The sequence below is a fragment of the Phocoena phocoena genome, chromosome 10 (assembly GCF_963924675.1).
Source record: "Phocoena phocoena chromosome 10, mPhoPho1.1, whole genome shotgun sequence".
In the NCBI taxonomy this organism is placed as follows: Eukaryota; Metazoa; Chordata; class Mammalia; order Artiodactyla; family Phocoenidae; genus Phocoena; species Phocoena phocoena.
This window is the reverse complement of record NC_089228.1, coordinates 3697969-3725276: the sequence shown is the minus strand read 5'-3', so window position 1 is coordinate 3725276 and position 27308 is coordinate 3697969. Positions and strand designations below refer to the sequence as shown.

The window sequence follows — 27308 nt, the reverse complement described above, 5'->3', positions numbered from 1 at the left end:
TCAATATGTCAGTACCACATTGTTTTTTTATAAATTTATTTATTTATATATTTTTGGCTGCGTTAGATCTTCGTTGCTGCACGCAGGCTTTCTCTAGTTGTGGTGTGCAGGCTTCTCATTGTGGTGGCTTCTCTTGTTGCAGAGCATGGGCTCTAGGGGCCCGGGCTCTAGAGTGCAGACTCAGTAGTTGTGGTGCATGGGCTTAGTTGCTCCGCAGCATGTGGGATCTTCCCGAATCAGGGCTCGAACCCATGTCCCCTGCATTGGCAGGTAGATTCTTAACCACTGTACCACCAGGGAAGTCCAGGACCACATTGTTTTGATCCCTGTAGCTTTGTAGTAAGTCTTGAAATCAGGAAGTGAGTACCCCAACTTCGTTCTTATTCAAAATTGTTTTGAATATTTGATATTCTGGGTCCCTTACAATTCCATATGAATTTTAGGATGAGTTTGTCAACTTCTGCAGAAAAAGGCAGCTGGGCCAGTTGGTTTTCATTTTTGTTAGGAGAGATATTTGCCTGATCAGGCTGACAAAATGACCATTTAATAGGTCTCGCAACTCCACCCTTGATCTGGACTTCAGAGGTTAAGTTTGCAAGAATTTGGAATTTTGTCTATTACTGCTCAATACTGGGGCAGAAGACTAAGAGCAGAGGGTGCTGAAGAAAACATGAGTCTGAAGCAAACATGCACCTAAACAATCTGCCACTTAGATACCACGTGACGAATCACGGACCCTCTCTGTGCTCCAGCTTGCAATCCATAATGAGAACGGGGGTGCTCCCATCAACACCACTGTGCTGTGGGAACAGAGACCACAGGCTCCAGCAGGTGCTTCGAGGACTTGCTCTAACACCTTCTTACAAGACTCACTGGCCTGGGAGGCAGCTGTAACAGCCCTGTGGACCTGGTGGTCAACTTCTACTGCTTGTCTGCAGCTGTGAAGAGGACACTGAGGTGTAGTAGGTAGAGGACGGGAATGGTACTCAGGCACAGGAAGTCCTTCTGGAGTTCTGCTCACCCACTTGTTAGTAAAGACAAAAGGACCTTACTGTCCCTCACTCCAGCGCAAGTCCATCCTACCCAGGCTGAGATGACTCAGCTCCCAAGAGAGATCAGGGCCCAGAGCGGGAGAACCAGGGAGGCAGGCGGAGATGAAAATCCAACCCTGGTGGCTAAGGAGCACAGCTCTTACCATGCCCAGCAACCTCCACATGTGCCCATCACTCAATACACACTTAATGAACGCCCACTAAGCATGGCTGTGATAATCGCCACTCAAAAAGGAGTGATAGTAAGAGCAAGTGACATCAATGTCTACCTTTCTGGACTGTGAAGTCCTCCCTGGTCTTCTTGATCATTTCAAATGATATGCTTAATTCTCCATTAGTGTCAGGGTCCTCCTGGAGACTAGATCACTTTGCCTCCCAGTGTACCCTCATGTGCCATCATTTGACAGGCTAAAATTCTTCCTGACAGATGTTCCACCAAATGACCTGGAAGCTGAATGCTTGGAACAAAGACATCTACAAGCTAGTACTGGCAAAAGGAAAGGAGTGGAACCCTTAAATCTGGGAGTGGGTATGAAGCAGACAGGATTGCAAACACCTTAGTATCAAGTATTACAGAGTATGTTTACTCTACCTCAGCTCACATGTAAATCCAGATGAACTGGTATCTCCATACCAATGAGAATGAAATGAACAGCTAAGTGGCCAGAGTTCCCACAGTACCATTCACTTTCTTCCTTGCTGACAAATACAGCCTGAAGTCTGGATCTTCAGGGAAAAGACAGAAAGAGAAAGTTACAGTTCAGTCCCTAAAGTTCAGTTATTTTCTCTGCTCTGGGAGAGGAAGGCACCATCAACAGTACAGACCCAAGTTATAGTGTTTTTAAGTTCATGTCACTTGTTTGTAGTATGAAATCATATCATCCAGAGTTTCAAAAGTGACCGCCTGGGCTTGTGGTGGGCCACTGGGGGCTGGAGTGGATGATGTATGTGAAGAGCTGGGCTCAGGGCTCTGGCCAGAGTGCTGCCCCGGGTCACTCTGTGCAGGTGCAGGTCTGTTCCATGCCTGGCTACTCAGAGAACCAGTTCTTTTTTGGTCCACAAAGTAATTCGATGGTGGGGCAAACTCAGGGTCTCTCTCAGCCCGGAGATCTGATTGCCTCTTCAACCAATACCCAAAGGAAAAGTCTAGTAAAAATAAGAAAGAGTATTATTAGAACTGATGATTGAATCATTGAATGTTTATTGTTATTACTTTTTAATTATTGTATATATTTCTTAAAAGCCACCTTAAATTCTCTGGAGAACAAGGACAGTAATAACAGAACTATAATACAAGGTATATGCGATGCCTACAAAGGATAAGGAACCAGGCTAAGAAAAAGGAGTGAGAACTTCCATGTGGAGAAAGGTTCAAGGAAGGTTCTGTGGAGAAAGAAGGCTGGCAGGCTCTAGAGACAATGCCAAAAAAGTACTAAAATTACATGTGAGAGATAAAAAATCAAGCACTTAAATCATTTGCTTGACATGATGTTATAGGTACTTCATAGCAAAACACAAGTTTTGTCTTTTATTGAGTTTTAGAAGACACAAAAGGCACCTGTCCAGATCTATCTTGGTATTCCATCTCTATTTCTAACAGTAGCACTAACCAAAGGCACTCACCCATCTGCATATCTTTTACTTTAGTCGTGGATCTCATCAGTTCCAACAATTCATGCTAATGTACCACTGAAATGATCTTTTTCAAAAAGACATAAACCAGAATCTTCTCCCAAAGAGAGGCTGCTGTAGGGACCGTGGTGTATTTACAGAAAAAAATTTACAGACAATTCTGCATAACCCAATGGAACCATATGTGAATCCGAGTTAATACACTGGGACACAGACTGTTTGCAACTGAACATAAAAGAGACTGCTAAAAACACGGAATACATTAAAGTACCAAATCTTCATAAGGTTTTAAAAACTGGTTCCTGAAAAACAGCATCCCAGGGGCTTCCCTGGTGGCGCAGTGGTTAAGAATCCACCTGCCAATGCAGGGGACACAGGTTCGAGCCCTGGTCCGGGAAGATCCCACATGCCGCGAAGCAACTAAGCCCATGCGCCACAACTACTGAGCCTGCACTCTAAATCCTGCGAGCCACAACTACTGAGCCCACGCACCACAACTACTGAAGTCCGCATGCCTAGAGCCCATGCTCCACAACAAGAGAAGCCACTTCAATGAGAAGCCCATACACTGCAATGAAGAGTACCCCCGCTCACTGCAACTTGAGAGAGCCGCGCAGCAATGAAGACCCAAAGCAGCCAAAAATTAAAAACAAAAAACAAAAAAAACAGCATCCCAAAGCTGTAAGACCACATGGGGGCAGCGGGAATTTCAGAAACCTTCCCCCAAGTGCTTCTCAAAAAAAAAAAAAAGAAACTCATCCTTTAGGCATGATGCCTTGTAGACCCTGGTCTTTTATAATCACACTGTCTAATGCTCCTGGGTATTGAGAAGAAACAAGTTCAACAATGTGGAGAGTTCCTTAAGCTTCCAAGGACCAGTAAGACTCACCAGAATCACACTCTGTTCAGGAGAACTGACCCCCTTACCTTTTCCTCTGTCCCACTCCCGGATGTGTGGCACCCCAGGCCGGGTATCCTTCCTCTCCTGAACGATGACTTCGACTTTGCTACTCTGGACAGCTGTATGAGGAGCTGGCATGACCTCTGGTTCTGGTGGCAATGGCCCAATAACATCTCCATCTATTTTTGGCAATGGAATAAGACTTCATTATAATAAAGCTTAAAACTACTTTTAAAAATTAAATAGAACATGCTCATCCTGAGAGTACAAACAATAACCGGTATTTATTGAGCATCTATCATGTGCCAGGCAGTGGGCTAAGTATTTTGTATACAATAGTTCACTTAACCCTGTAATAACCCTAATAAAGTCAGGACTGGTATTCCCACTTTATACCCATTTTATAGATAAAGAAAATTAAGATCAGAAATGCTACACAGGTGGACAGTGACAAGGGCCAGGATTCAAACCCAGGATGGATGGATTTCCAAGTCTCTGTTTGCCACTATGCCACCCTGCTTCCCCTGACCAACAATCGAAGGACCAGAAACCCCCCAATTACTCAACTAAAGTAAGAGTCTCCAACTAAGCAAGGGGACTGAGGGTGATGAAGAGCTGGAGCCTGGCGACAGGCTGTAGGCTATTCTATTTTGGCCATATTTTAAAAGAAAATAGATTTTTAAAAAGCACTGGTGGCACTTTACATCTTGTGGAAATGACAGATGTTCAGGAGTACAGCAAAAACAGAGAAACAAAACAGAGTTTAACATGTCACAGGGAGACAGCATTTATACAAAACTAAATGGACCATTTTCCGATTCCCAAGTGTTCTGATCTCCTTCCAAAGCTAAACTGAAGTGCTTTCAGAATTAGAAAATGGCCCGTGGCTTAGCACAGGCTTCCGGGAGAGCTGGAGAAGCTTCTATGTGCCCCTAACACCCACACCCCCTTCTTCCTTTTGGGACTACAGTGCTCCCCAGCTTCAGCTGGATATGTGTCACCTCGCCAGAGAGGCCATTTCCCAGCCTCCCCTGCAGCTGCGGATGGCCCGTGGATTCTGGCCATTGGGATGTAAATCCATAGGTTGTGTGTGATCCTGACTCACATTCCTAGAATAGAAGCTGGGTCCCCGCCCCTTCTTCCCCAGGGCTGGATCATGAACAGGTGCTGGGGAGCTAGCGACCATGCAGGTGAGAGGAACCCTCTCTGGAATGACAGAAGCATTAAGACAGGAAGAGGCCAGGGAAAAGGTGACCGTACAGGGCAGAGCTACTACCTGCCCTGGACACCCACCACCTCTGAGGTGTTAAACTAGAGAAGCAGACGTCCACCTGGTTTGAGCCAGTCTCTGCAGTGTCTCTGTTTGGGAGTTTATCCCAGTCTAGCATAACTCTCACAGTGAGCAAGTCTGACCACAGTACTGAACGGTGCTCCCAGCATTTCAACAGTCCCTTGGTAAGCTGTCTATACCCATATTTGTAAATCCTTTATTTTATTACTTTCTGAATGCATGTCTTCTTTAAAATACATTACTTTATAATAATCAACAAAAACTGCAGCCATAGCAAATGAAAATAGGTCTAAAACATGTACGTGCACAACTAAATTTTATCCTAAAATACCTTTTAAGTATTTTACTTAGGTATTTTACTCCTAAGTCTCAGTTACTAAACCACGCTGTTCTATGAAACAACACAATGTACTGCTAATACCCTTGTCTACAGCCTAAAATTTTCTTTGGAGTGTAATTCCACGCCACTTCAGTTATGAAAACTGTTCCTGGCAGTATCTCCAAGGTGCACTGCTTGCTTAGAGAATAAAACTAGATGGCTGATTTCCACATTGCCAGTCCTATTATTGAGACATCAACTGAACTAAAATTTTTCCTTTTGTGGTTTAGAAACACGAGCCAAGATATACCTCTAACTTCTTCCTCTGCTCCATCCTCTTTAGATGTTTTCATCTTTTTTTGTCGGAGTTTGGCAAGTCTTGCTTCTAACATAGCCTTTCTCTTTTCCTTTATATTTTCTCGTTTTGTTCTCTGGTCTGTTGTCTGAACAGAACAGAAAATTAGAAAATGATTAGCGTATTCACAATATTTCTGTTGAAAAGGATGAAATAATTAATTTTATTCTAAAAATAGACTAATTGATTTTCATGCCACCTCTAAGGAGCCATCCTTGAGATCTTCAACATGAAGACCCGTTAAGTCCTCTTACACAAGCCCTCTGATGTCTTCTGAAGTTTAGTAAGAGTTCAGAGTATCCTGGAAGGCTTACCATTCAAGAAAATTCTGTCCTACTCTTTAACCACCCTCTAATAACTTTCTATTCTCTCACCCAGGCCGCTCCAAAAGTGCCATATTTGAAACCAAGTATAAAACATCAAAGTTATACAAGTTACTTTTGAACAACTATAATCTTGAAGTCTGAAACACCAAAATAATATCGCAATTACCTTTATGAAATCGATAATTGCATTCTGAATAGCAATGTAAATTTCTAATTAATTTACTAGATTTTTTTGCAGTACGGTACAACAAGAAACCCAACCGCTCAAATCCTTAACATCAATTGAGTTTAATTTGTACCTGCTCACGCAGCATTTCTAAAGTTTTCATCTGCTTGTTTCTCAACTCTTTATCTCGGGCAAAGGCAAAGTATCCAACACCAAGTTGCCGGGCCTCTGAAATAAGTCAAAATTATCCAAAAGGTTACATTTCCTTGATCAGTGAATTAAATTCAGACCAAATTCCTACCAAAGCAAAAAGTAACACAATGATGTCTCACATATTTTGTTTTGTTTTTTCTAAGAAGCAGCTAAAACAAAAGTTAGAAGTTGTTTCCATCCTGTTTGCCAAGTGACAAATATTCATTAACGTTTTAGTCATAGGCTGTCTCCACTTCTCTTGGGGAGCAAACTCGGATTAACAGATCTCCTGTTAGGAAGATACTCCCAACATGAATATTTTTAGGCTATGAAGTGAAAAAAGGGGTATTTTCAATTCCGAAAGCAGAATCTTTTATTTCCACATAAGAGCTGCTGCTTCACGAATACTTCCTTTTATGCTTGTCATTTGTTCAAGATAAAAAAATGATTTAAAAAGCTGCCAGATGGGAGCTTCCCTGGTGGCGCAGTGCTAAGAATCCGCCTGCCAATGAAGGGAACACAGGTTCGAGTCCTGGTCTGGGAAGATCCCACATGCCGCGGAGCAACTAAGCCCGTGTACCACAACTACTGAGCCCATACGCCTAGAGCCCGTGCTCTGCAACAAGAGAAGCCACCACAATGAGAAGCCCGTGCACCACAACGAAGAGTGGCGCCCGCTCGCCGCAACTAGAGAAAGCCCGTGCACAGCAACAAAGACCCAATGCAGCCAAAAATAAATAAATTTAAAAAAAAAAAGAAAGCTGCCAGATGACTATACCATTTTCACGAATGTCTTCGTAATGTACAGGCCCCATTGGTCTTCTCAGGGACTCCCTCTCTTCTTCCTCCCATTGCTGGCGCTGGAGTTCTTTTCTCATATCTTCAGATAGTAAGGTTTTTTCATTTGCAGGACTAACGAAACTAGGAAAATCGAGCAAAAACCATCTTAGATAAGAGTTGTGACACAGCAATGCTTCGGTTCAGGAGTGCGATCATGGATGAGTAACTCTAGTTATGAAGAAGACAGTTCCTTACAGAGGCTTCTGACCCACAATACCACTGGGAACCTGCAAAAACTATTTTCACCTTTCTTTAATCAAAGCAAGCAACATGTTACATTAGCATAATGAAATCTTGCCTCACCACTCAGACAAATTACTTTCCTTCCCACCCTGGTCTTGGGCTGAATGGAGGGGGCAGGAGAGGCAGAGAGGAGGAACTATGGGCCTCCTGTGGACGGTCTCCCGTGCAGGACCTCATGTCCTGTCAGGTGGCTCAGGGCTTCTGTACTTTCTTCCCTGTGCCAAGCCCAGGCCTACCTGAACCTGGATGATGTGGACAAGGTGGAGCTTCTCCCAACACTTTCCACACAACAGCTGCCCTTGGTTAGAATTTTATTCCCTGGGATGTTTTAGCAAGTTACCTCTTGGGTGTGTCTTAGGCACCACAGAAAAAATTCTAGCCATAAAGCCCTTACTTCAAAATGCGAAGGTGTATAAACAAAAAGTTAAGCTAACTACCTCCCTGCCCCCACCTGCTGTGGGATAACCAAGAGTATATTCTTAAACACTTTCTCCACAGTGGTTTGTTTGTTGGCTTGGTCTGGGCTCATTCTCTATTTGTTACTCTGTAGGCAGACATCCTTCCAAGTAAAGAGACAGGCTCTAACTCATCCCTTTTAGTAGCTACACAATCTGGATGATCAACCACTCAGGTTGTTCCCTGAGTGTGGACTATGTGTGTATGTGTATGCTAACCCCAAAAAAGTGCTTCCACTAATAGTCTTATACATTAAAAAACTACTCTTACAGCAGAGCACCAAAGAAAATAAACTAAAAACAGCCTTGCGCACAAAACAATCCCCGTGTCTGCGTGTCATGGGCAAAGCTTTGCATGTCACACACTTACAGCCTCCCCTGAAGATTTTTATCCATTTCCAGCAGATGTGGCAAATCCTTTCTCATACAGCGCCGGGATCGCCCTAAAGAATCCACATAATCCACCCTGAAATAAAAGTGAAAAGATGTGGAAAATTGTACATGACATGTGGTTCCGTAAGTTAGGAAGTTGGTGCACAGTAAAAAGTTAATTTAGCCCCCATCACCAAGAAAAACCCTCAATCTGAGAGACCACTACCATTGGTAAGAACATGTTTTTCAAAGTTAAAAGTTGACACACAGTAAGTTCATTGAGCCCTTTATTAAATCTTAGTTTTAGAAACTGTAGAAAATGATCATGTACATCTCTGACCTCAAGACAAATACGCCACAAAGACCCCTGCTGCAGCATCTCAGAACTTACTTCAATTTGGTTTAAACAATTCCAAATATTTTATCAGCATCATAATAACTTTGCTCTGTACCATATTCTCAACTTGCTCACTTCCTTACAGTCTTCCCAAATTTGACTTTTTATTCTTTCCTGTATTTCTTTAAATTGGTACAGTTCTTCCCAATGAATTAGAACTTTCTTAATATAAGTATTTTGAGAGACTCTTTTTGACTAGGAGGAAGCCAAGCAACACACATTTTATACCAAAGAAGCACCTCAGCAGTGGGCCAGTCTGTTATCTTTCACCCCTGTTCCTCTTTCCTCATCCTGGCCCCAAATACCTTTGTCCAGGTATGAGGCAGGGGAGCCAGGCAGCCAGCATGGCCAGTGAAATACTGAGACTCCCCCATACAGGAAAAGGGCAGGTTTTCATTTGCATTATGATGCAAAACATTTTTAATTTTTTAAATTATGGGCAAGGACTCCCTCACAGCCTTTGGCAGGAGGCTGAAGAAAGCACAGAAGAGCCAGCACTGCTGCTGGACCAACTCAAGGTCAGATTTCCACGCATGTGGCTTTGCTTTTGTTAGCCTTTTCTTTTGTCTCACACCTGCCGATTCCAACTGTCAGCCTATGATTTAAAAACTGAATGTTTGGGAATCCAGAACTATAGTCTTAAAGCTGATGACCACAGAAATAAAACCTCCAACAGCAGAGAGCAGGTTCTTTCTCCCTTTTCTTCTTTTCCTTTTTTCTTCTTCTATGAATGGAGAACAAAAAACATTGAGCCAGATGGTCTGAGTAGTTATTTACAGTATTTTTGTGGAAAGATTTTCCACCACCTGGAACTTAACTACTTAAAGGATTTTACAAGCAGTTACAATTCTGGAACCTAATTTAAAAACAAAAAAAGTGTCAGAACTGCTTGCAGTGCATCTTCCTTCACCATATGGTGGCATGTGACACCTTCAATTGCCCTCCAAACTCTTCAAATCAGTAACAAATTGATTGTAATCATACAGGCATTAATATGAGGGGGAAAAAAAAGACATCTAACCTTTCAAAGGAGATGAGATTTCTCCTATGAAAAGCAATCACAGGCCATTCTGTCTCTGGAGAAGGCCTCCAAAACATTCAGATCCCATCAAAAAGAAGTGGCAGAACAGCAGCCAGCAACTGCCCCATGTAATCAGCAATCACTGAGCAAGCCCTCAGAAAAACAATTACTCGAGGTACAAGGGGGGACACAGGAGGGCTCGGAGTCATACCCTCTTCACAGGGCTCTAGGGGGAAGTTAGGGCACACGCTCATGAAACACTCCTAACAGGAGCAGGCAGGGTGTAAAAAGTACCAGAAGTTTGCCTCAATCTTCTTCTGGTAATGAGGCCAGTTATGTGTCAATATAAATAAAAGGTAAGACCCAAAGGAGCAGAAAGTATGTTTAAGTGCTACCAGAGTTGAGATGAGGGAGAAACCACTTAGACTAGAAATGATGAAGAGAAGCATGACAGAAGGGATGGCATCATACAGGCTCCTCTTCTGGTTGCTATAGCAAGTGTGTGGCCACTTAGCCCACCCCAAATGTAAGTGTTTTAGAAGGTAGGTAAGAAGACCCCTCCACAGCATGAAGGTGCACGTTCTCTGTGTTCCCAAGCAGTGAAGACTGCTCTCCTCACTCATAAATGACTCCTGCCCACAGGGGCAATGGCTGACAAAGAGGTCAACGAGTGCTGCCAACAATCCTAAGCCGTTCCTAACAAACGCCCCCATAAAGAGGACATTTCCGCCTTGAAGTGGGGGAGGGGTGGGCTCTGCACCAGCAGGAGGGGAACAGGCAGGGTGGCTCCCAGGACACAGCATCAGTGCATCTCCATGCAATTTCAAGCCCTTTTGAACAAGTTTCTAAACAATGTCTTAGGTACAAAAAATCATAATGGAATTTTCATTCTGGTCTCTTTGTAAAGAAAAGACTAGTTTAATTTCCCCATCATTCACCTACTAGGCATCACCATCCCTGTTCTACAAATGAGGAAACTGAAGCTTAGAGAGGGTAGGAACTTGATCACAACCATATCACAAGTGAAAGGCAGAGCTACTGCTGTCCAGATCCAGGTCATGACGCCTAGACCACACTGCCAGAAAATGTCACAGCCAGAGTAAGGCTCACTGGATCAGCTCTGCCAGCCTCTTTTCACTGGAAATAGAGATAACACTATCTACGTGATGACTCTCCATGATGCCCGAATAAGGACATGGGTAAGGTAGCATGGGTAACAAAGGAACATTCTTCTGCCTAAACAACTTTTTCACATCAATGAAACAGGCCTATCAATGCCTCCATACCTGGCACAGTGCCTGGCACATGGCAGGAGTTCAGTCTATTTGTAATTATTTCCTTATTGGAGCTACTCCTTCTATACCGATAAATCCAATCCTATTTAAAGTGGAGTCTCTAAAGAAAGAAAACTGATTAAGAACAGAGAGAAAGGGACTCCTTTGGTGGCACAATGGTTAAGAACCCACCTGCCAATGCAGGGGGCATAGGTTTGAGCCATGGTCCGGGAAGATCCCACCTGCCACGGAGCAAATAAGCCCGTGTGCCACAGCTACTGAGCCTGTGCTCTAGAGCCCGTGAGCCGCAACTACTAAGCCCGCAGGCCTAGAGCCCGCGCACCGCAACGAAGAGCAGCCCCTGCTCACTGCAACTAAAGAAAGCCCACGCACAGCAATGAAGACCCAATGCAGCCAAAAAAAGAAAAAAAGAGAGAGAGACTGGGACTTCCCTGGTAGTCCAGTGGGTAAGACTCAGCACTCCCAATGCAGGGGGCCCATGTTCAATCCCTGGTCAGGGAACTAAATCCCTCATGCATGCCGCAACTAAGAGTTCACATGCTGCAACTAAGAAGTCTGCACGCCACAACTAAAGAGCCTGCATGCCTCAACAAAGAGCCCACGTGCCACAACTAAGACCCAGCACAGTGAAAATAAATAAATAGTAAATAAATAAATATTTAAGGATAGAGAGAAATGGCTTGATATCAACCAAACAACATAACTCTCAAAAACTAAATGCAAGTTTGACAATGTTAACATGACCAAATGGCATAATATCACCAACCATTCTTCACTGGGATCCTGGGGAGGAGGGATATCTTTTTCAGAAACGGTTTCTTCATCATCATCTCTTTCTGCCTTTCTATAATCTCTATTGGCACCAAGCTCTTCCATTTCTTTGCGTTTGTCTATGATCTTCTGTGTGAAATCCACAAGGTACATATCCTCCACTTCTTCATCTAGGACATAAAAAACAATTTTCAGATTCTTGACATCAAAGAAGAAGACCACATGTGGAATTGACATGAAGCAGTCACATTCAACACTAGGCGGCTATATTACCCGACAATTCAGTAGTTGATGTCTCCAACCACCCCCTAAATGCTCACAAAGACACAGAGCCACCTCGAGACTGACAGGGAAGCTGTAAATAGACCACTGGACACATATACCACATAAAAAAATCTTTAAAAGCCTAATGTTTTCCGCTGCCTTGTCAATAACAAAAGGCTTTAAGATAAAAAAACCACTTGATTTCAAGAGACTCATATAGCCAATTACATGTGGGCCATACCCCATAACCCTAATTATACTGCTACAGTATGGCAAATGTTTGAAGGGTCATAACACAGGTAAAAGAAGTCATCTGAATTCTTTTCAATCCAAAGAACACTACTTTCAGGTAAGGCACGGTGCCAGGATCTGCAGGGCATACAGAGATGTGTAAAGTGCCATCTGGCTGCAGGCTTCATGATCTACTTGAGCTAAAACATACACTGAAAGTTAAACAGCAATCCATGATTTTAATTTAACACAGTATAGTGGGTGTATTCACAATGTTTCATGAAGTTTCACTCTGCTAGATTTAAGCTCTAAGGAACAGATAGTAGGTTTCCTACTACCAGGGGCTGGTGTTACCCTCACTGTACAGTGGAGAAGAGCTGAGGCTCCAAAACTTGACTAGCCCGAACATGCTGGTCCAATATGCCTATCAGGAGGTGGGCCTGCCGGTATGGACAGAACCAAATCTCCACGTCTACACACTCCTTTGGACTTGATTTCTATATTAACAATATAAGTAAAGTTTTAATCAAACGAAAAAAGACTTTTTTTTTTTAAGCCACAAAAACATGTAACTCAAATGGGAAAGAGATACACGTTCCCAGAACTGAGGTGTAAGACCATGTAACAGTGAGGCCTCCTGCTGATTGATACCCTGCTGCTTCTTTAGGAGGAAGGCAAAACCTCCCCCAGGGCCCTCAGCTTTGCGTGCACCCAACCTGCCCAGGCTGGGCTCCCCACCACACAGGGAACAGGCCTCTGCTGTCTGGGCCGCCCATGACCAGGGTCCCGCCCCGCTGCCCTCCTGCTGCCCCACTACCCCCTTTCCCTGCCCCTCTGACCCAGCCCTGCTATCGGCCCTGCAAGCTCTGGCCCTCTCCTCCCTCCGATCTGCTCTCTCCATTCTCCCCCTGCAGAATCCCTTTCTCCAGTTTTCCAACGCCTTCAAGACCCCCATCAGAGGCACCTTCTCCCTAGAGACTTCCACACATGCCTTTTAAAGGCAATAAGATATGCACTGCATTGTAAAATCTCTTCTACTGCTGTTGAACTGTAGGTTGGGTTTTATTTTTCTGGGGCAGGTATGAGGAAAGGGGGATCTTTTTATTATTATCTTAAAAGCAACTATAAGCACATCACAGAAAGAAACTAAAAATAGAGAAAAACAGGGGAAAAGGAACCATAACTCCAGTACCCTGATATAACCATAATTCCTCCCAGGTTTTTTTTAACATAGCAATAACTGTAATTGTGGCCTATATAGACCTTGCTTCCTAAATTTGCTTTGTTCTGTGCCATTTTCCTCCACTGATGATACCCCCCCTTGAGGGCAGAGGCAGAGAATCTGGCTTATACCGTACTAGCTTGTCCCTTCATAGCACCTATCATGGAGCCCAGCACCCACGGGGCAACTGAAAAACTATTGCTGATTTTCTTGTCTCTGTGCTGGCACGGAAAGTAATCAATTTTATTCTTTAAATTTCTCGCTATTCTTACAATTATTTTAACAAATAATAAAATACCACAGAGGTGTATGAATTACAGAAAACAAAGATACATAAATAATCATATTTACCTATAAAGGCTCCTTTAGTCATTTTTTCATATAATTTGGCTTTTTCTTCCAATTTCTCCCTAGTAGTAAAAAAAAAAAAAAGCAAGTATTAGAAATGGTCTTATCACTGCAACTCCTGGTAAGTCTGCCCCATCCCCAGCCTTACTGCTGCAACCTGCCCAAGGGACCCAGCCTGACTACAGCTGAAACCCCGCCCTGAGGGGACCCTCAGGCCCAGCCAGGTCTGCTCTGCCAACTAAACGCAAGCTCCGTGAAAGCCTAGCCCATGTTTCTCTCATTCATGACTGTATCCCAGGGCCTAAAACAGTATCTGGTGCATAGCAGATGCTCAGTAAGTATTTGATGAGTGAATACATGAATGAATGAAGATTCCAATTTAATTTAAATGCCAAATGTAACTTAAATACCAAAAAAAGAGAGATGTCTAAACAAAAACATTTTCTATTTGCAACCTTCCAAATGGATCAAATTCCATTTGTTTTACAAATTCCTTGTCTTATACAAGGGTCCCTGGTCTCCCTTGGCTCATCAGGCCTAAGGGAGGTAGAGACCAACTTCTTGGAAGTCTGTTAAAAATATGATCGTGTCTATTTTATACAGAACATGAATAATGTATTCATGACAAATAGCTAATAAAAAACAAACATCAACCCTGGTATTTCAATACAGCAGTCTCCCTGCTCATGTTAATTCTAGAGACATTTATTCTTTCGTGGGTAAGACAGCTGACAATTCTTTTATTCTAGAAATACCTATAATGGTAAAGAGCCCCAAACAAGTCATCTGAGTTTTTGCTTGTGAAGGATCACACTTAATCGTAATAGAAAATTTCCTTTCTAATGGTGTCCCAAGGGAATTCCCTAGCGGTTCAGTGGTTAGGGCTCTGTGATTCCACTACAGGGGGCATGGGTTCGATCCCTGGTTGGGAAACTAAAATCCCACATACCATGCAGCACAGCCAAAATAGTATTAATAATAATAATAAAAATAATGGTGTCCCAAGGCAATGAAGTTCCTTGGTCACACTGCTGTGTGCTCTGGAATAAGTGACTTAACCTCTCATACACCTCAATTCCCACATCACAATAGGAAAGATAGCACTGCCTCTTAGGGTTGTAATGAGGATCAATTAGATAATACACGTAAAGCATGCCACCAGTTACAGCCTCTTCACATCTATGTCAGAAAGATTCTTCTTTCATTTTACACATTCATTCGCAAGCACTGACTACATAAGTGCCAAGCACTGTTTTAGGTGCATAAGACAAAGTTCCAGCTCTCATGGGGGTCACACTCTAGAAAGGGAGAAAGACAATAAATAAATCAATGAAAAAGAGGATTTCAGACAGTGAGAAGAAGGGAAGGAAATAAAAGCAGGTTTTCCCAATAGAAGCCATTTGTCATGCATTGATGGAGTGCTCTGTGGACCAGCTTAGTCATATCAACTTCTAAGAGGTTAAGTTGCTCTTTTTCAGATGGAACTTAATGTAACAAGCAGTCTTGTTACAGAATCTCATCATCTTAGTAAAAATAAAACTTCAAAAAATTTAGAAAACAAAATACACTGTCTGGACAGAGAAAATGGGCAGGACACTAAGATAGGGTAGTCAGGGGAAACCTCTCTGAAGAGGATGTTTGGCCTAAGGCTTGCACACCAAGAAGTCAACCATGGAAGGAATCTTCAGGGAGAAAGCAAGTCAGGCAGAGGAAAGATGAAGAGAGAATGAACTTGACATGTTCAAGGAGACATCAGTGTGGTAGAGGGTGCTGAACAAAGGGGAGACTGGTACAAAATAAACACAACAGAGACAGGTGGGGACAAGAGTGCAAGGGAAAGGATAAGAAGTTTGGATGCAGTGTAACAGAAAGAAGATTTTAAGATGGCAGGAAGAGTCTTCAGATGAATAATGGAGGGACTTCCCTGGTGGCACAGTGGTTAAGAATCCGCCTGCCAATGTAGGGGACACGGGTTCGAGCCCTGGTCCAGGAAGATCCCACATGCTGTGGAGTAACTAAGCCTGTGCGCCACAGCTACTGAGCCTGCGCTCTAGAGCCCGCGAGCCACAACTACCAAGCCCGCACGCCATAACTACTAAAGCCTGCGCACCTAGAGCCCGTGCTCTGCAACAAGAGAACCACCGCAATGAGAAGCTCGCGCACCACAACGAAGAGCAGCCCCCGCTCACCACAACTAGAGAAAGCCCGTGTGTAGCAACGAAGACCCAATGCAACCAAAAAATATACACTAATTAATTAATTAAAAAGTAATGGAGATCAAGGAAGATGTCAGGGAAATGGCCACTGGATTTAGTATATGAGGAAGTCATTGGTGACTGTAAAGAACATTTCTTCAGTCAAGTAGTGAAGATGGAACTCAGAGGGCAAGGGTATGGGACACTTACCTGGAACCCACTATGTGCCAGACACTATGTAACTCCTTTAATCTCTTAAAGGGCTTCATGAGTTAACTATTAACCACCACACATCACAGACAAGGAAAGCGTCTCAATGGAAAAGTAACTTGCCTGAGGCCTTACATCCTCATGGACCTACCTCGGCCTGTTGTAAGCTCTGGAGAGATGCAGAAGTCCTGCAGATCATGGGGAGACTTGATTCCCCACTAGCACAATGAACGTATTATGTAAAAAGTTACTGGATAGAAAAATCACAGCAAAGTACCAAGGAATACTCTGTTATACAGAGGAAACTAAAAAAGATCATGCCCATAGTTAATACTCAATGGTGAAAAGGTGGAAGCCTTTACTCTAAGGTCAGAAACAAGACAAGGATGCCTACCCTTAACATTGTTATTCAGTGTAGTATTGGAAGTTCTAGCCAGAACAATTAGGCAAGAAAAAAAAAAAAAGGCGTCCAAACCAAAAAGGAAGAAATAAAACTATCACTATTTGCAGATGACGTAACATTATATATAGAAAATCCTGGGCTTCCCTGGTGGCACAATGGTTAAGAATCCACCTGCCAATGCAGGAGACACGGGTTTGAGCCCTGGTCCAGGAAGATCCCACATGCCATGGAGCAACTAAGCCTGGGCGCCACAACTACTGAGCCTGCGTGCCTGGAGTCCATGCTCCGCAACACCACTGCAATGAGAAGCCCGCCCACCGCAACAAAGAGTAGCCCCTGCTCACTGCAACTACAGAAAAGCCTGCATGCAGCAATGAAGACCCAATGCAGCCAAAAGTAAATTAAAAAAACAGAAAATCCCAAAGACTCCACCAAAAAACTGTTAGCACTAATAAATGAACTCAGTGAAGTTGCAGGATACAAAATCAATACACAAAACTCTGTTGCGTTTCTATACACTAATAATGATCTATCAGAAAGAGAAAATAAGAAAACAATCCCATTTACAATTGCATCAAAAAGAACAGAAGAGACTTCCCTGGCTGTCCAGTGGTTAAGACTCCATGCTTCCACCGCAGGGGGCGCAGGTTCGATCCCTGTCTGGGGAACTGAGATCCCACATGCCATGTGGCACAGCCAAAAAAAAAAAAATCATAAAATACTTTGGAATAAATTTAACAAAGGAGATGAAAGACCTATACACTGAAAACTACACAGCACTGAAGAAACCAAAGATGATGCACATAAGTGGAAAGGTATTTACAGATTAGAAGTATACTGTTAAAATGTCCATACTACCCAAAGCAATCTACAAAATCAAAGCAATCCCTGTTAAAACTCCAATGGCATTTTTCGCAGAAATAGAATGAACAACCCTAAAATTTGTATGGAACCACAAAAGATCCCCAAAGAGCCAAAGCAATTCTGGAAAAGAAGAACAAAGCTGGAGGCATCATGCTCCCTGATTACAAACTATATTACAAAGCCATAGTAATCAAAACAGTATGGTACTGGCATTAAAACAGCCACATAGATCAATGGAATGGAAAGAGAGCCCAGAAATAAACCCACACACATGGTCATTTAATTTATAACAAACGAGCCAAGAATATGCAATGGGAAAAGGACAGTCTCTTCAATAAATGGTGCTGGGAAAACTGGACAGCCACAGGCAAAAGAATGAAACTAGACCATTATTGTACACAAAAACTAACTCAAAATGGAATAAAAACTTGAATGTAAGACCTGAAACCATAAAAATCCTAGAAGAAAACACAGGCCACAAGTTCCCTGACATCTGCTGTGGCACTGACCTTTTTTGGATTTGACATGAAAAGCAAAGGCAACAAAAGCAAAAATAAAGAAGAGGGACTGTATCAAACTAAAAAGCTTCTGCAGAACAAAGGAAATCATCAACAAAATGAAAAGGCAACCTATTGGATGGGAGGAAATGTTTACAAATCATTTATCTGACAAAGGCTTAATAGCCAAAATAAACAGAGAACTTACATCTCAACAGCAAAACAACAATCCAATTTAAAAAATGGACCTGAGTATTTTTTCAAAGACATACAGATGGCCAACAGCTACATGAAAAGCTGCTCAGCATCACTAATCATGAGGGAAACGCAAATCAAAACCACAATGAGATATCACCTCATACCTGTTAGAACAGCTACTATCAAAAAGGCAAGAAATAACAAGTGTTGGTTGGTGAGGATGTGTAGAAAAGGAAACTTTCATGCACTGTTGGTGGGAATGTAAACTGGCATAGCCACTATGGAAAAAGAGTATGGAGATTCCTCACAAAATAAAAATAGAACTACCATATGGGGACTTCCCTGTCAGTTCAGTGATTAAGACTCTGCACTTCCAATGCAGAGGGAAGGGGTTCCATCTCTGGCTGGGGAACTAAGATCCCACATGCCACACAGCGTGGCCAAAAAAAAAAAAAGAACTACCATATGATCCAGCAATTCCACCTCTGGGTATTTATCTGAAGTAAATGAAAACACTAATTCAAAAGATACATGCACCCCCATGTTCATTACAGCATTATTTACAATAGCCAAGATAAGGATACAATCTAAGTGTCCATTGATGTATGAATGGATAAAGAAAAGGTGACATACATACACAATGGAATACTATTCAGCCATAAAAAGCCATGAAATCTTGCTATTTGCAGTGCTATGGATGGACCTTGAGGGCATTATGCTAAGTGACATAAGTCAGACAAAGAAGACAAATACCGTATGATTTCATTTACATGTGAAATTAAAAAAACAAAAACCCAAACAAACTAACAAAAAAACCCTAAACAAAAAAACTAACAAGTTCATAGATACAGACAACAGAATGGTGGTTGCCAGAGGTGGCAGAGGGTGAGGAGGAAATGGGTGAAATGGGTGAAGGGGGTCAAAACGTACAAACTTCCAGTTACAAAATAAGTAAGTCATGGGGATGTAACATACAGTATAATGACTGTATTGCATAGTTGAAGTCTGTTAAAAGAGTGGATCTCAAAAGTTTCTCATCACAAGACAAAAAAAACTGTGTGGTGATAGATGTTAACTAGATGTATTGTGGTGATCATTTCACAATATATACAAATATCAAGTTATTATGTTGTACACCTGAAACTAATATAACATTATACTTCAATTATATCTTAATAAAATACATATATAAAGCATTAAAAAGTTATAGCATCTTTCAACAAAATTAAAATTCTAAGAATAATGTCCAGGAGTGAGGAAAATGTCTCAAAAATGAACATATCTTTAAGTCAAGTCTCATGTCTGTTGAGGATAGGCCAAACATTAAGAAAAACAATCCCCCAAATGGGCTAATATTCTGCCCTTTATTCTCAGACCCAAAAGAGCTGAGGAGCCTTAGCAACCACTGTTTTCAACTTTCATTATGCAATAGATCCAAAAGCACATGTGGCAGTCATGACAGACATTAAAACTTGGGATTCTGAGTCCAGGGTGATACTGCAAATAAGGGAAGAGCTCTTCTTTACAGAAGAACGCCAGCTAATAAACAGAATGAAAAAATAATAAACATGGACTGATAGAATTAGAAAAATCCTAACTTTGAAATCATCACTGTAATGATTGACCCATCAGTGATGACAAAACCGTCACATGAAAACGTACTGGCAACAGGATATTCACAGTCCCAGTTTCCCTCCTTAGATTATTATTAATTACAAATGCGGAAGAGCATCTTCACAGTGGAAAAATCTAGCAGACCTATCTTAACTGAGTGATCAAAGTTATCATCACCAATAATGACTTAAACTGACATCATGAACCTCCCGATGTGATTCAATGGGAGGACATATCATTACCTATATATTCAATAGTATTCTTACCAACAACAGTTAGTGTGACTCTAATCAGATTGTGGGACACTGTAGAACAACTGGGCTGGACTCTTTAAAAAACATTAACGGCATAATAGACAACAAAAAGGCAAGGGAACTGTTTTAGATTAAAAGAGACTAAAGAGATATGAAAATTAAATGCAATGTGTACTCTTTGATTGACTCTTGGATTAAGTGTTTTAAAAAACAATAAAGGACATAACCTTTATTTAGGATAAATGGTGAAATCTGAATATGGACCACATGATAGTACTATTTTATCAGTGTCCAATTTCTTGGGTATGACAGCAGTATTGTGATTATGCAAGATAACGTCCTTATTCTTAAAAGATATACGCTGAAATATTTAGAGGTAAAGTATCATGATGTTTAACGAAGTTTCTCTACACACACTGGAGAGAGGGAGGGGGAAGAAGAAAGTAAATTTTAAAAGATGTTAATTGGTGAACCTAGGTGAAAAGTATTAGAATATTCATCACACTCTTCTTTCAAATATTCTGTCGGTTTGAAGTTTTTCATATTAAAAAGTTGAGGGGGAAATTCACTTTCTAAATGCTAATAGCATGCCACCTAGTAGCCCCAAACCACACCACCATGGGGACACTTCTTAAACACTTGTTGATAACCTCAGCGCCTAACAGGGGCTCAAAGTGGGACTGTTTCATCTTTTAAACTGAGGCTTTCTCTTGTCTTCTTATAAGACTATAAATATGTCTGCAAATTATATTATTTTCAGAGTAATAAGAGTATTTGGCTATAAAGATGATAAAAATTAAAATTGTAAATCAAAAAGAGTAAAAGTTGAACTTTCATTCCTTTGCCTGGGTAGCCACAACAGCAGCTACATTTATCAGAGCGAAACTTTACCTCGCTTTGTCCAAAGTCTTCTGTTCCTCAATCTTCTGTTCAGCATCCTTCTCAGCTCGATTCGAAACTCCTGTGTTTTGTCTGCTCCAGATACTTGGTTTCTGGAGAATAATTTAAAAAGACAAGACAGAATCACCAAATGATCGCAAAAACTCTCTACCTGTCTTGTACATCAGAAGGAAAAAAAAGATAATTACATCTTATGAATCAGTGGAAATAACCAGACTTCTGACAGCCAACCTATGTCCTGTAAATACACTGTACATAGCAAAGCTGGAGCTGAAAAAAAAACCCCTAATTACATAAAAAAAAATTTCTTTATACAATTGCAGTTACTTCTCTTTTATCTCCTGAATGATTACAACCTAATTCAAGACTAATGAAAACATATATAACAGAGATTTAGTAACACAAGTAACAGATACCATTAGCTATAAAATTGTAAAAACATTCACAACTCTTAAAGACCCAGCTATATTTCTGCTATATTTCTATAGTATCTAATTGTTTATTTCTGTTTGGATTCATAACACCTGTAAAACTAGATAATCTTCCATGGGAATGTAAATAAACACATTCTAACAGCATGTACTATTCCAAAAGAAGTGCTAAAGAATTAGATCATTACAATGCACTTTTTTTTTTTTTTTTTTTTTTTGCGGTACGGGGGGCCTCTCACTGTTGTGGCCTCTCCTGTTGCGGAGCACAGGCTCTAGACACGCAGGCTCAGCGGCCATGGTGCACGGGCCCAGCCGCTCCGCGGCATATGGGATCTTCCCGGACCGGGGCACGAACCCGTGTCCCCTGCATCGGCAGGCGGACTCTCAACCACTGCGCCACCAGGGAAGCCCATAATGCGCTTTTAAATCTTACTAATTTCTATCTTAATATTTAAAACATTTCATGCAGATGTTCAAATACAAGTCAGAGATTTTTATGTAGCAGACACCATGAACACTTTCAAAAGACCTAAGTACAGTGTAATTTCCCTGTGTTTGGAATTGATGGAGATAATTAGATCTTATTTTTACCTTAGTAGTTGGTTTTGGCTTCCCCAAAACTCCAGCATCTTTTAGAAGTTTTTCTTGTTTGAATTCTTCTTGTTTTCGGAAGAGTTCAGCCTTAAGGTCTACCAACTAAAATAAAACCAATAAGCAAACAAAAACAATTAATTCTAATGAGTGACTGGATTTCTACGTTTTTATAATTCTCAAAACAAGATTACAAGCTCCTGTAAATGGACAAAACTGGATATAAAACTAAAAGTTTAAATGTAGGATCTAGTACAAAATAAAACCAAGTCATATTTCATTCCAGCTCTGTTGTAAATGTATTTAACTTTCAACACTTCAAGGCTTTCCTCTGGGCAAGGGGAGAGTGATAAAGCAAGGTAAATGAAATCCACATCTTTTAGATTCAGATTCAACTAACATTATTAAGCACCTTCTGTCTGACTGGCACTGTCCTTGGCTTTTTCTTGTAGTAATTTCACTTAAACATCACAACAATTTATTATTTCTATAGGAAAACGTCTTTGTTCAGCAACAATCTGAACACCAGTATGTGTCTGGCACTTAACATTGAAGAGCAGGATACCAACATGAATTAGACATAATGCTGCCTCAAAGAGCCTACAATCTCCTAAGAAATGTAACTTACAATACCAGTCAGTTGTAATAATAAATGCCGTGAAGAGTGGAATTAAGTAGCAAAAAATTCAGATGAAGGAGTATTTCCTTCTGGCCAGAGTGATCAGAGATGGCTTTGAAATGAAGCTTAAAGGAGAGGCAAGATTTCAACAGCTAGAAAGAAAATGGACTGAGTGAATTTTGTTTCAGCATGTTTTGGAAACTGCAAGTTTAGCTGAACAACAGGGTTCAAGAAGAGGAAAGGCCAGAGCAAAGGGTACAGGGGAGTTGGATCAGTCACCACTATCTACTCCAAAAATGGATGTAATGACAGTTTCCTTTTTAAGGATCCAAGTACAGCTGCTTATACACATGGTCATTTATAAAGCAGATACTTATAAAGCCCAGCATCACAAACTGACTTTTAAGGTAAATCAAAATGACTGAGCTCAATGATTTCTATTTTGGAGGGAAGCAATTTAAAAATAGGCTTGGCAGGGTTTTTAATAATGCTAAGGGCAGGTTCATTCTAGGGCCTAATACTCTAAATTTTTTTTAAAAATTTTAAATTTAAGCCTTGGGACTTCCCTGGTGGTCCAGTGGTAAAGAATCCACCTTCTGATGCAGGGGACGTGGGTTCGATCCCTAGCCGGGGAACTAAGATACCCACATGCCACGGGGCAACTAAGCCCACGTGCTGCAGACTACAGAGCCCACGCTCCACAACTAGAGAGAAAACCCGCACACCACAATTAGAGAGAAGCCCGCGCGCCACAACGAAAGATCCCGCATGCTGAAACTAGGACCTGACGCAGCCAAAAATTAAAAATAAATAAAGTTACATGTATCACTAAAAAAAAGACTTGTACATTTAAGGAAAAAAACTTAAGCCTGTTCTTCTAAGCCTTCTTTTTTTTTTTTTTTTTTTTTGATGTGGACCATTTTTAATGTCTTTATTGAATTTGTTACAATATTACTTCTATTTTGTCTTTTGGTCTTTTGGCCCAGAGGCATGTGGGATCTTAGCTCCCCAACCAGGGATCGAACCCATGTCCCCTGCATTGGAAGGCGAAGTCTTAACCACTGGACTGCCAGGTAAGTCCCTCTAAGCCTTCTTAACTACATTAATTTTCTAGCCAGACATTTTCCTATTAAACTTTTGAACTTTAAAATGAAGATGCTCAGAAAAGTGTCAATTCCCAGATGGCATTCACATTATGAGTATTGCTAATTTTAACCCGTCAGGAAAGGATAACTTTAATTTTACAGCTTTTTGATTCCTAATCCTCAAACATAATAACTAGTACCAATTTTCAGTATTAGACGGGGGAAAGGAGCTCAAATATTGGGCTACTTCCATCTTTTCCTTCATATCGCTTGCTTCCTAACATTCTGCAGTAAATCCAAGATTAAACTAAAGGTTAGGCAATTTGCTCTGATATAACGGAAAAGACAACAGCTTTGGAGTCAAACAGATGGAGTGAGCCCAGTTCTACCACTAAGAACTCAGTATGTAAGCTGGAGAAAGCCACTTCATTTTCGGAGCCTCAATGGCATCACCTATAAAATGGGGATATTACTAGCACCTACCTCCTAAAGCAGTCAGGAAGATTCAATGAGGTAGTGCATACAAAGTGCTGGCACAAAAGTACTCAGAACAGGTTTTCTTCCTAGAAGCAACTAACTTAACAATGCTGTTTACATTCTGTTAGACCTCACAGCTCCCGGGCAGCGCGGCCTACGGGTGTATTAACAACTGTTTAGTTCCTGGTGGGGACTCTGGGCATCTCGGACCCCGGGGAACAAATCACACTAATGTTCTGGGGGGACCATGCCCGTCCCCGAACTAAAGGGAGACATATCTGCACAGCTAGCAAAGGCTGCGTTCCCCCTCCGACGTTAACGAAGACAAGGCTGGCAAAGAGGCCTGGCCTGTTGTCGCGGAGGGGAGGCAGGGACATTCCAAACCCGGAAAAGACACCAGGTTCTGGTCCGCGTCTGAGGGGCAAGCCTGGTGCCGGTGCACGGCGGAGGGGAAACGTCACGTTCAGGGTTCTATAAGAAAGAAGTGGGCCCTGGCTTCTTCTGGTAGAAAAGCCAGGTACCGGGGGTCCTGTCTGAGGGGAAGCCAAGTTTGGGTCCCCGAGTGAAGAAACAAACGAGGTCGAGATTCCTGTCCGGCAGAAGCGAGGAGACGCGGAGCCCGCAGCATCACCTACACCCGTACTCACCGAGGACGCCGTGACGTCCAAAGGCTTTTTCTTCCGGTCCATGGTCGCACTAAGGCGCCCCGGCCCAAAGTGAACGCCTCACCAGGTCCCCGCAGGCCTCTTATAAGGCTTCCGGCGTAACCGGAAGTGTCCTCATGAGAGCGAACCTGTCTACGACGCTGGCACCATCTTGAGAAGGTCAGGATGTGGTGCGCACTGCGTCCTTCACCATTTTGAGAAGATCAACGTGCCCAGGAGTGAAGCTAACTGCTAAGGCCATCTTGAAGAGGGCGGAAGGTAACAGGGCTAGTGTTGTCGCCATCTTGAGAAGGGCCGCATACGTCTTGCAGAGCAATGCACGCCAGGTTGAGTGGGTCAGTTGCGCGGGGCGGGTGTGTGTGGCGATGGCGCAGTCTTGGAAGGGCTAAGGGAACTGAAATGAATGTCTTCCAGTGAAAAGAAAGATGGGTTAATAGGACTGCAAAGACCTACCTAAATACCGTTTTAAGACCTGCTGCATGCTGGGCACTGCTTGGTGCTTCTCAAAGGTTAAATTATTTAAATTCTCACAAGAGTCATATGAGATAAGGATTATTATATTAATTTTAGTAAAAATAACAACAGTAATAATAACTAACATTGATATAGTGCTGTATATGTATAGTGTGTCACTCTACGTATTTCAGCTGGTAAGAACATGAACTCCAGAAGCCAAGTTCCTCAGCTGGAATCACTGCTTCACCACTTATTGACTGTGTGACCTTGCAAAAGTTACTTACTTGGTGCTTCAGTTTCCAAATGGGAATAAAATAGTATTTACTTCATGGGGTTCAGTTAGTGTTAGATGAAATAAATGAGCTCGGTAGACAGACCAATGACACATGCACCCCACACACACACATACAAGATGTCCATCTTCTAGTCCCTAGAACCTGTGACTGTGTTACCTTATATGGCAAAAGGGAATTTGCAGATGTGATTAACGATTTTGAGATGAGATTATCCAAGTACTGTAGGTCCAGTGTAATCACAAGGGTGTTTATAAGAGGGAGGCAGAAAAGTCAGAATCAATGAGAGATAAGAAGTAGCTACACTGTGGGCTTTGAAGAGGGAGGATGGGACCACTGCCGAGGAATGCAGGCAGCTTCTAGAAGCTGAAGAGACAAGGAAATGAATCCTTCTTTAGAGCCTCCAGTGTAGCACTGCTGACACCGAGATTTTAGCCTTGTAAGGCTCATTTCAGACTTCCCACCTCCAGAACGTTAAGAGAATAAATTTGTGTTGTTTTAAACCACTAAGTTTGTAGTGATGTGTTACAGCAGCAGTAGGAAACTGATACAAATGATAATGATTGCAGCAATAGCATATGTGTGTACCTCTTTTCATGGATTATCTCATTTAATCCTTGCAAGGATCCCAGAGGTGGGAGCTATTTACACCACGTTACCGAGGAGAAAAGTGAGGCCCAAGAGGTTAAGTGACATGCAAAGGACATTTGCCAGCTAGCAAGTGATGGACACTAGGGTCAAAAAATAACTCAAAGGCATTGAGTTATTTGCATGCTATTTACTTGTAAAGAGGGGAACCCATATAGATTGTCTTCATCTAATAAAGGCTAGAAGAGGATTTATATAAAAGAAAGAGGGGAGAAGGAAAAGCCATAGACAGATTGGAAACCATGAACTTCAGTTTCCTTGCCTAGCTGGCCACTGGTAATGAGTCCAGTGGCTGTACTGATCTTGGGCTGCTAGAAAGCAAAAACTTTTAGTTGTTTATGGATGCCGCAGAAGACCTTGAGAGTTTAGCTTTCTCTGTATAATGCCTGTCAGTGTCCTGGCTGTCATCTCCACGTTCATTAGGCAGGTTTGTACCAATACCATCCTCCGAAGTTCTCGCTCCCGTAGCATCCAGCTGATTTCAGTTACCTTCCAAGTCATTTAAATTACTGGGAGCAAACCAGTGAGTCTCCCCTGTTCCCCCAGCCCTCACACACATCCAGGTCAGGAGAAGCACAGAAAGCTTAATCCTGGATTGGCCAGCATGCCCTCCTGGCGCATCAACCGTTTTTCACATATTCCGTTCCTCAAATTCTCCTCTTCCTTTTATGCTTTCCAAATGTCTGGGTCTGTCTGGAATTGCCTTCCTCTACCAGGTACGAAAATTGAGGCCACAGCCCTCTGTTCTTTACCATACCATGCTCTCTTCCTGGGGTGTCATCCTCTAAACCAGATCTCAGTCCACTGGGTCTCCCACACAGACCTGGGTTTGTTCTGGAAGAAAGGGGTGGTCAGGACCCTCGTCTGCTGAAAAGCACAGGATTTCCTCCGAGATCAGGCTCAGCCGAGCTGCACCCCTCTGGTTACCTTGAGAACCTCACATCAGCCCCCTCTGAGCCTCACTTCTCGCACCCAGTTGGGTGCATGGATGTTTGAGATAAAGAGGAGTGTCGAAATGGTCTTCTGGCTGAAAAGTGCTATGCATGCATCTCTCGAGGAATAGAGAAGTTCACTCGGCGCCAGTTTTCTCGCCGCAGAAGGCACGTGCCTGGCGACAGTCTGTGTTATGATGCTGCATGTTTTGCAGCACTATGAGCTCAGCTTGTCCCCCTACCCCTGTTGGGTCCCACGGGGGTAAGGCTGGGTGGCAGAGCT

At 42.3% G+C, this 27308-nt stretch overlaps 1 protein-coding gene across 2 annotated transcripts; it reads right to left on the bottom strand.

The window, feature by feature from the left end:
• Positions 1-1885: 1885 nt before the first annotated feature.
• On the bottom strand, positions 1886-24720 carry CCDC174 (coiled-coil domain containing 174). Of its 2 annotated transcripts, XM_065885619.1 has the most exons (11): positions 24679-24720; positions 21851-21955; positions 20820-20920; positions 13697-13755; positions 11624-11798; positions 8143-8238; positions 7013-7155; positions 6176-6270; positions 5506-5638; positions 3612-3764; positions 1886-2198 (listed from the first exon to the last, which is right to left on the bottom strand). In XM_065885619.1, exons 1-11 carry the CDS (start codon positions 24718-24720, stop codon positions 1900-1902), a joined length of 1401 nt encoding a protein of 466 aa, XP_065741691.1. In that variant the 3' UTR covers positions 1886-1899. The 2 variants fall into 2 exon arrangements, with proteins under 2 accessions (XP_065741691.1, XP_065741692.1); XM_065885620.1 differs by lacking the exons at positions 5506-5638; positions 6176-6270.
• Between the last annotated feature and the right edge of the window lie 2588 nt (positions 24721-27308).

Bases quoted from the DNA above. Each gene is read 5' to 3' on its own strand.
- CCDC174 (XM_065885619.1), bottom strand. From the start codon at position 24,720: ATGGACCGGAAGAAAAAGCCTTTGGACGTCACGGCGTCCTCG. The intron at 5,639-6,175 runs GTACAAATTAAA...TGTTCTGTTCAG, and splicing joins TAGAAATGCTGCGTGAGCAG to ACAACAGACCAGAGAACAAA. The intron at 3,765-5,505 runs GTATATCTTGGC...TGCCAAAAATAG, and splicing joins AGCAGAGGAAGAAGTTAGAG to ATGGAGATGTTATTGGGCCA.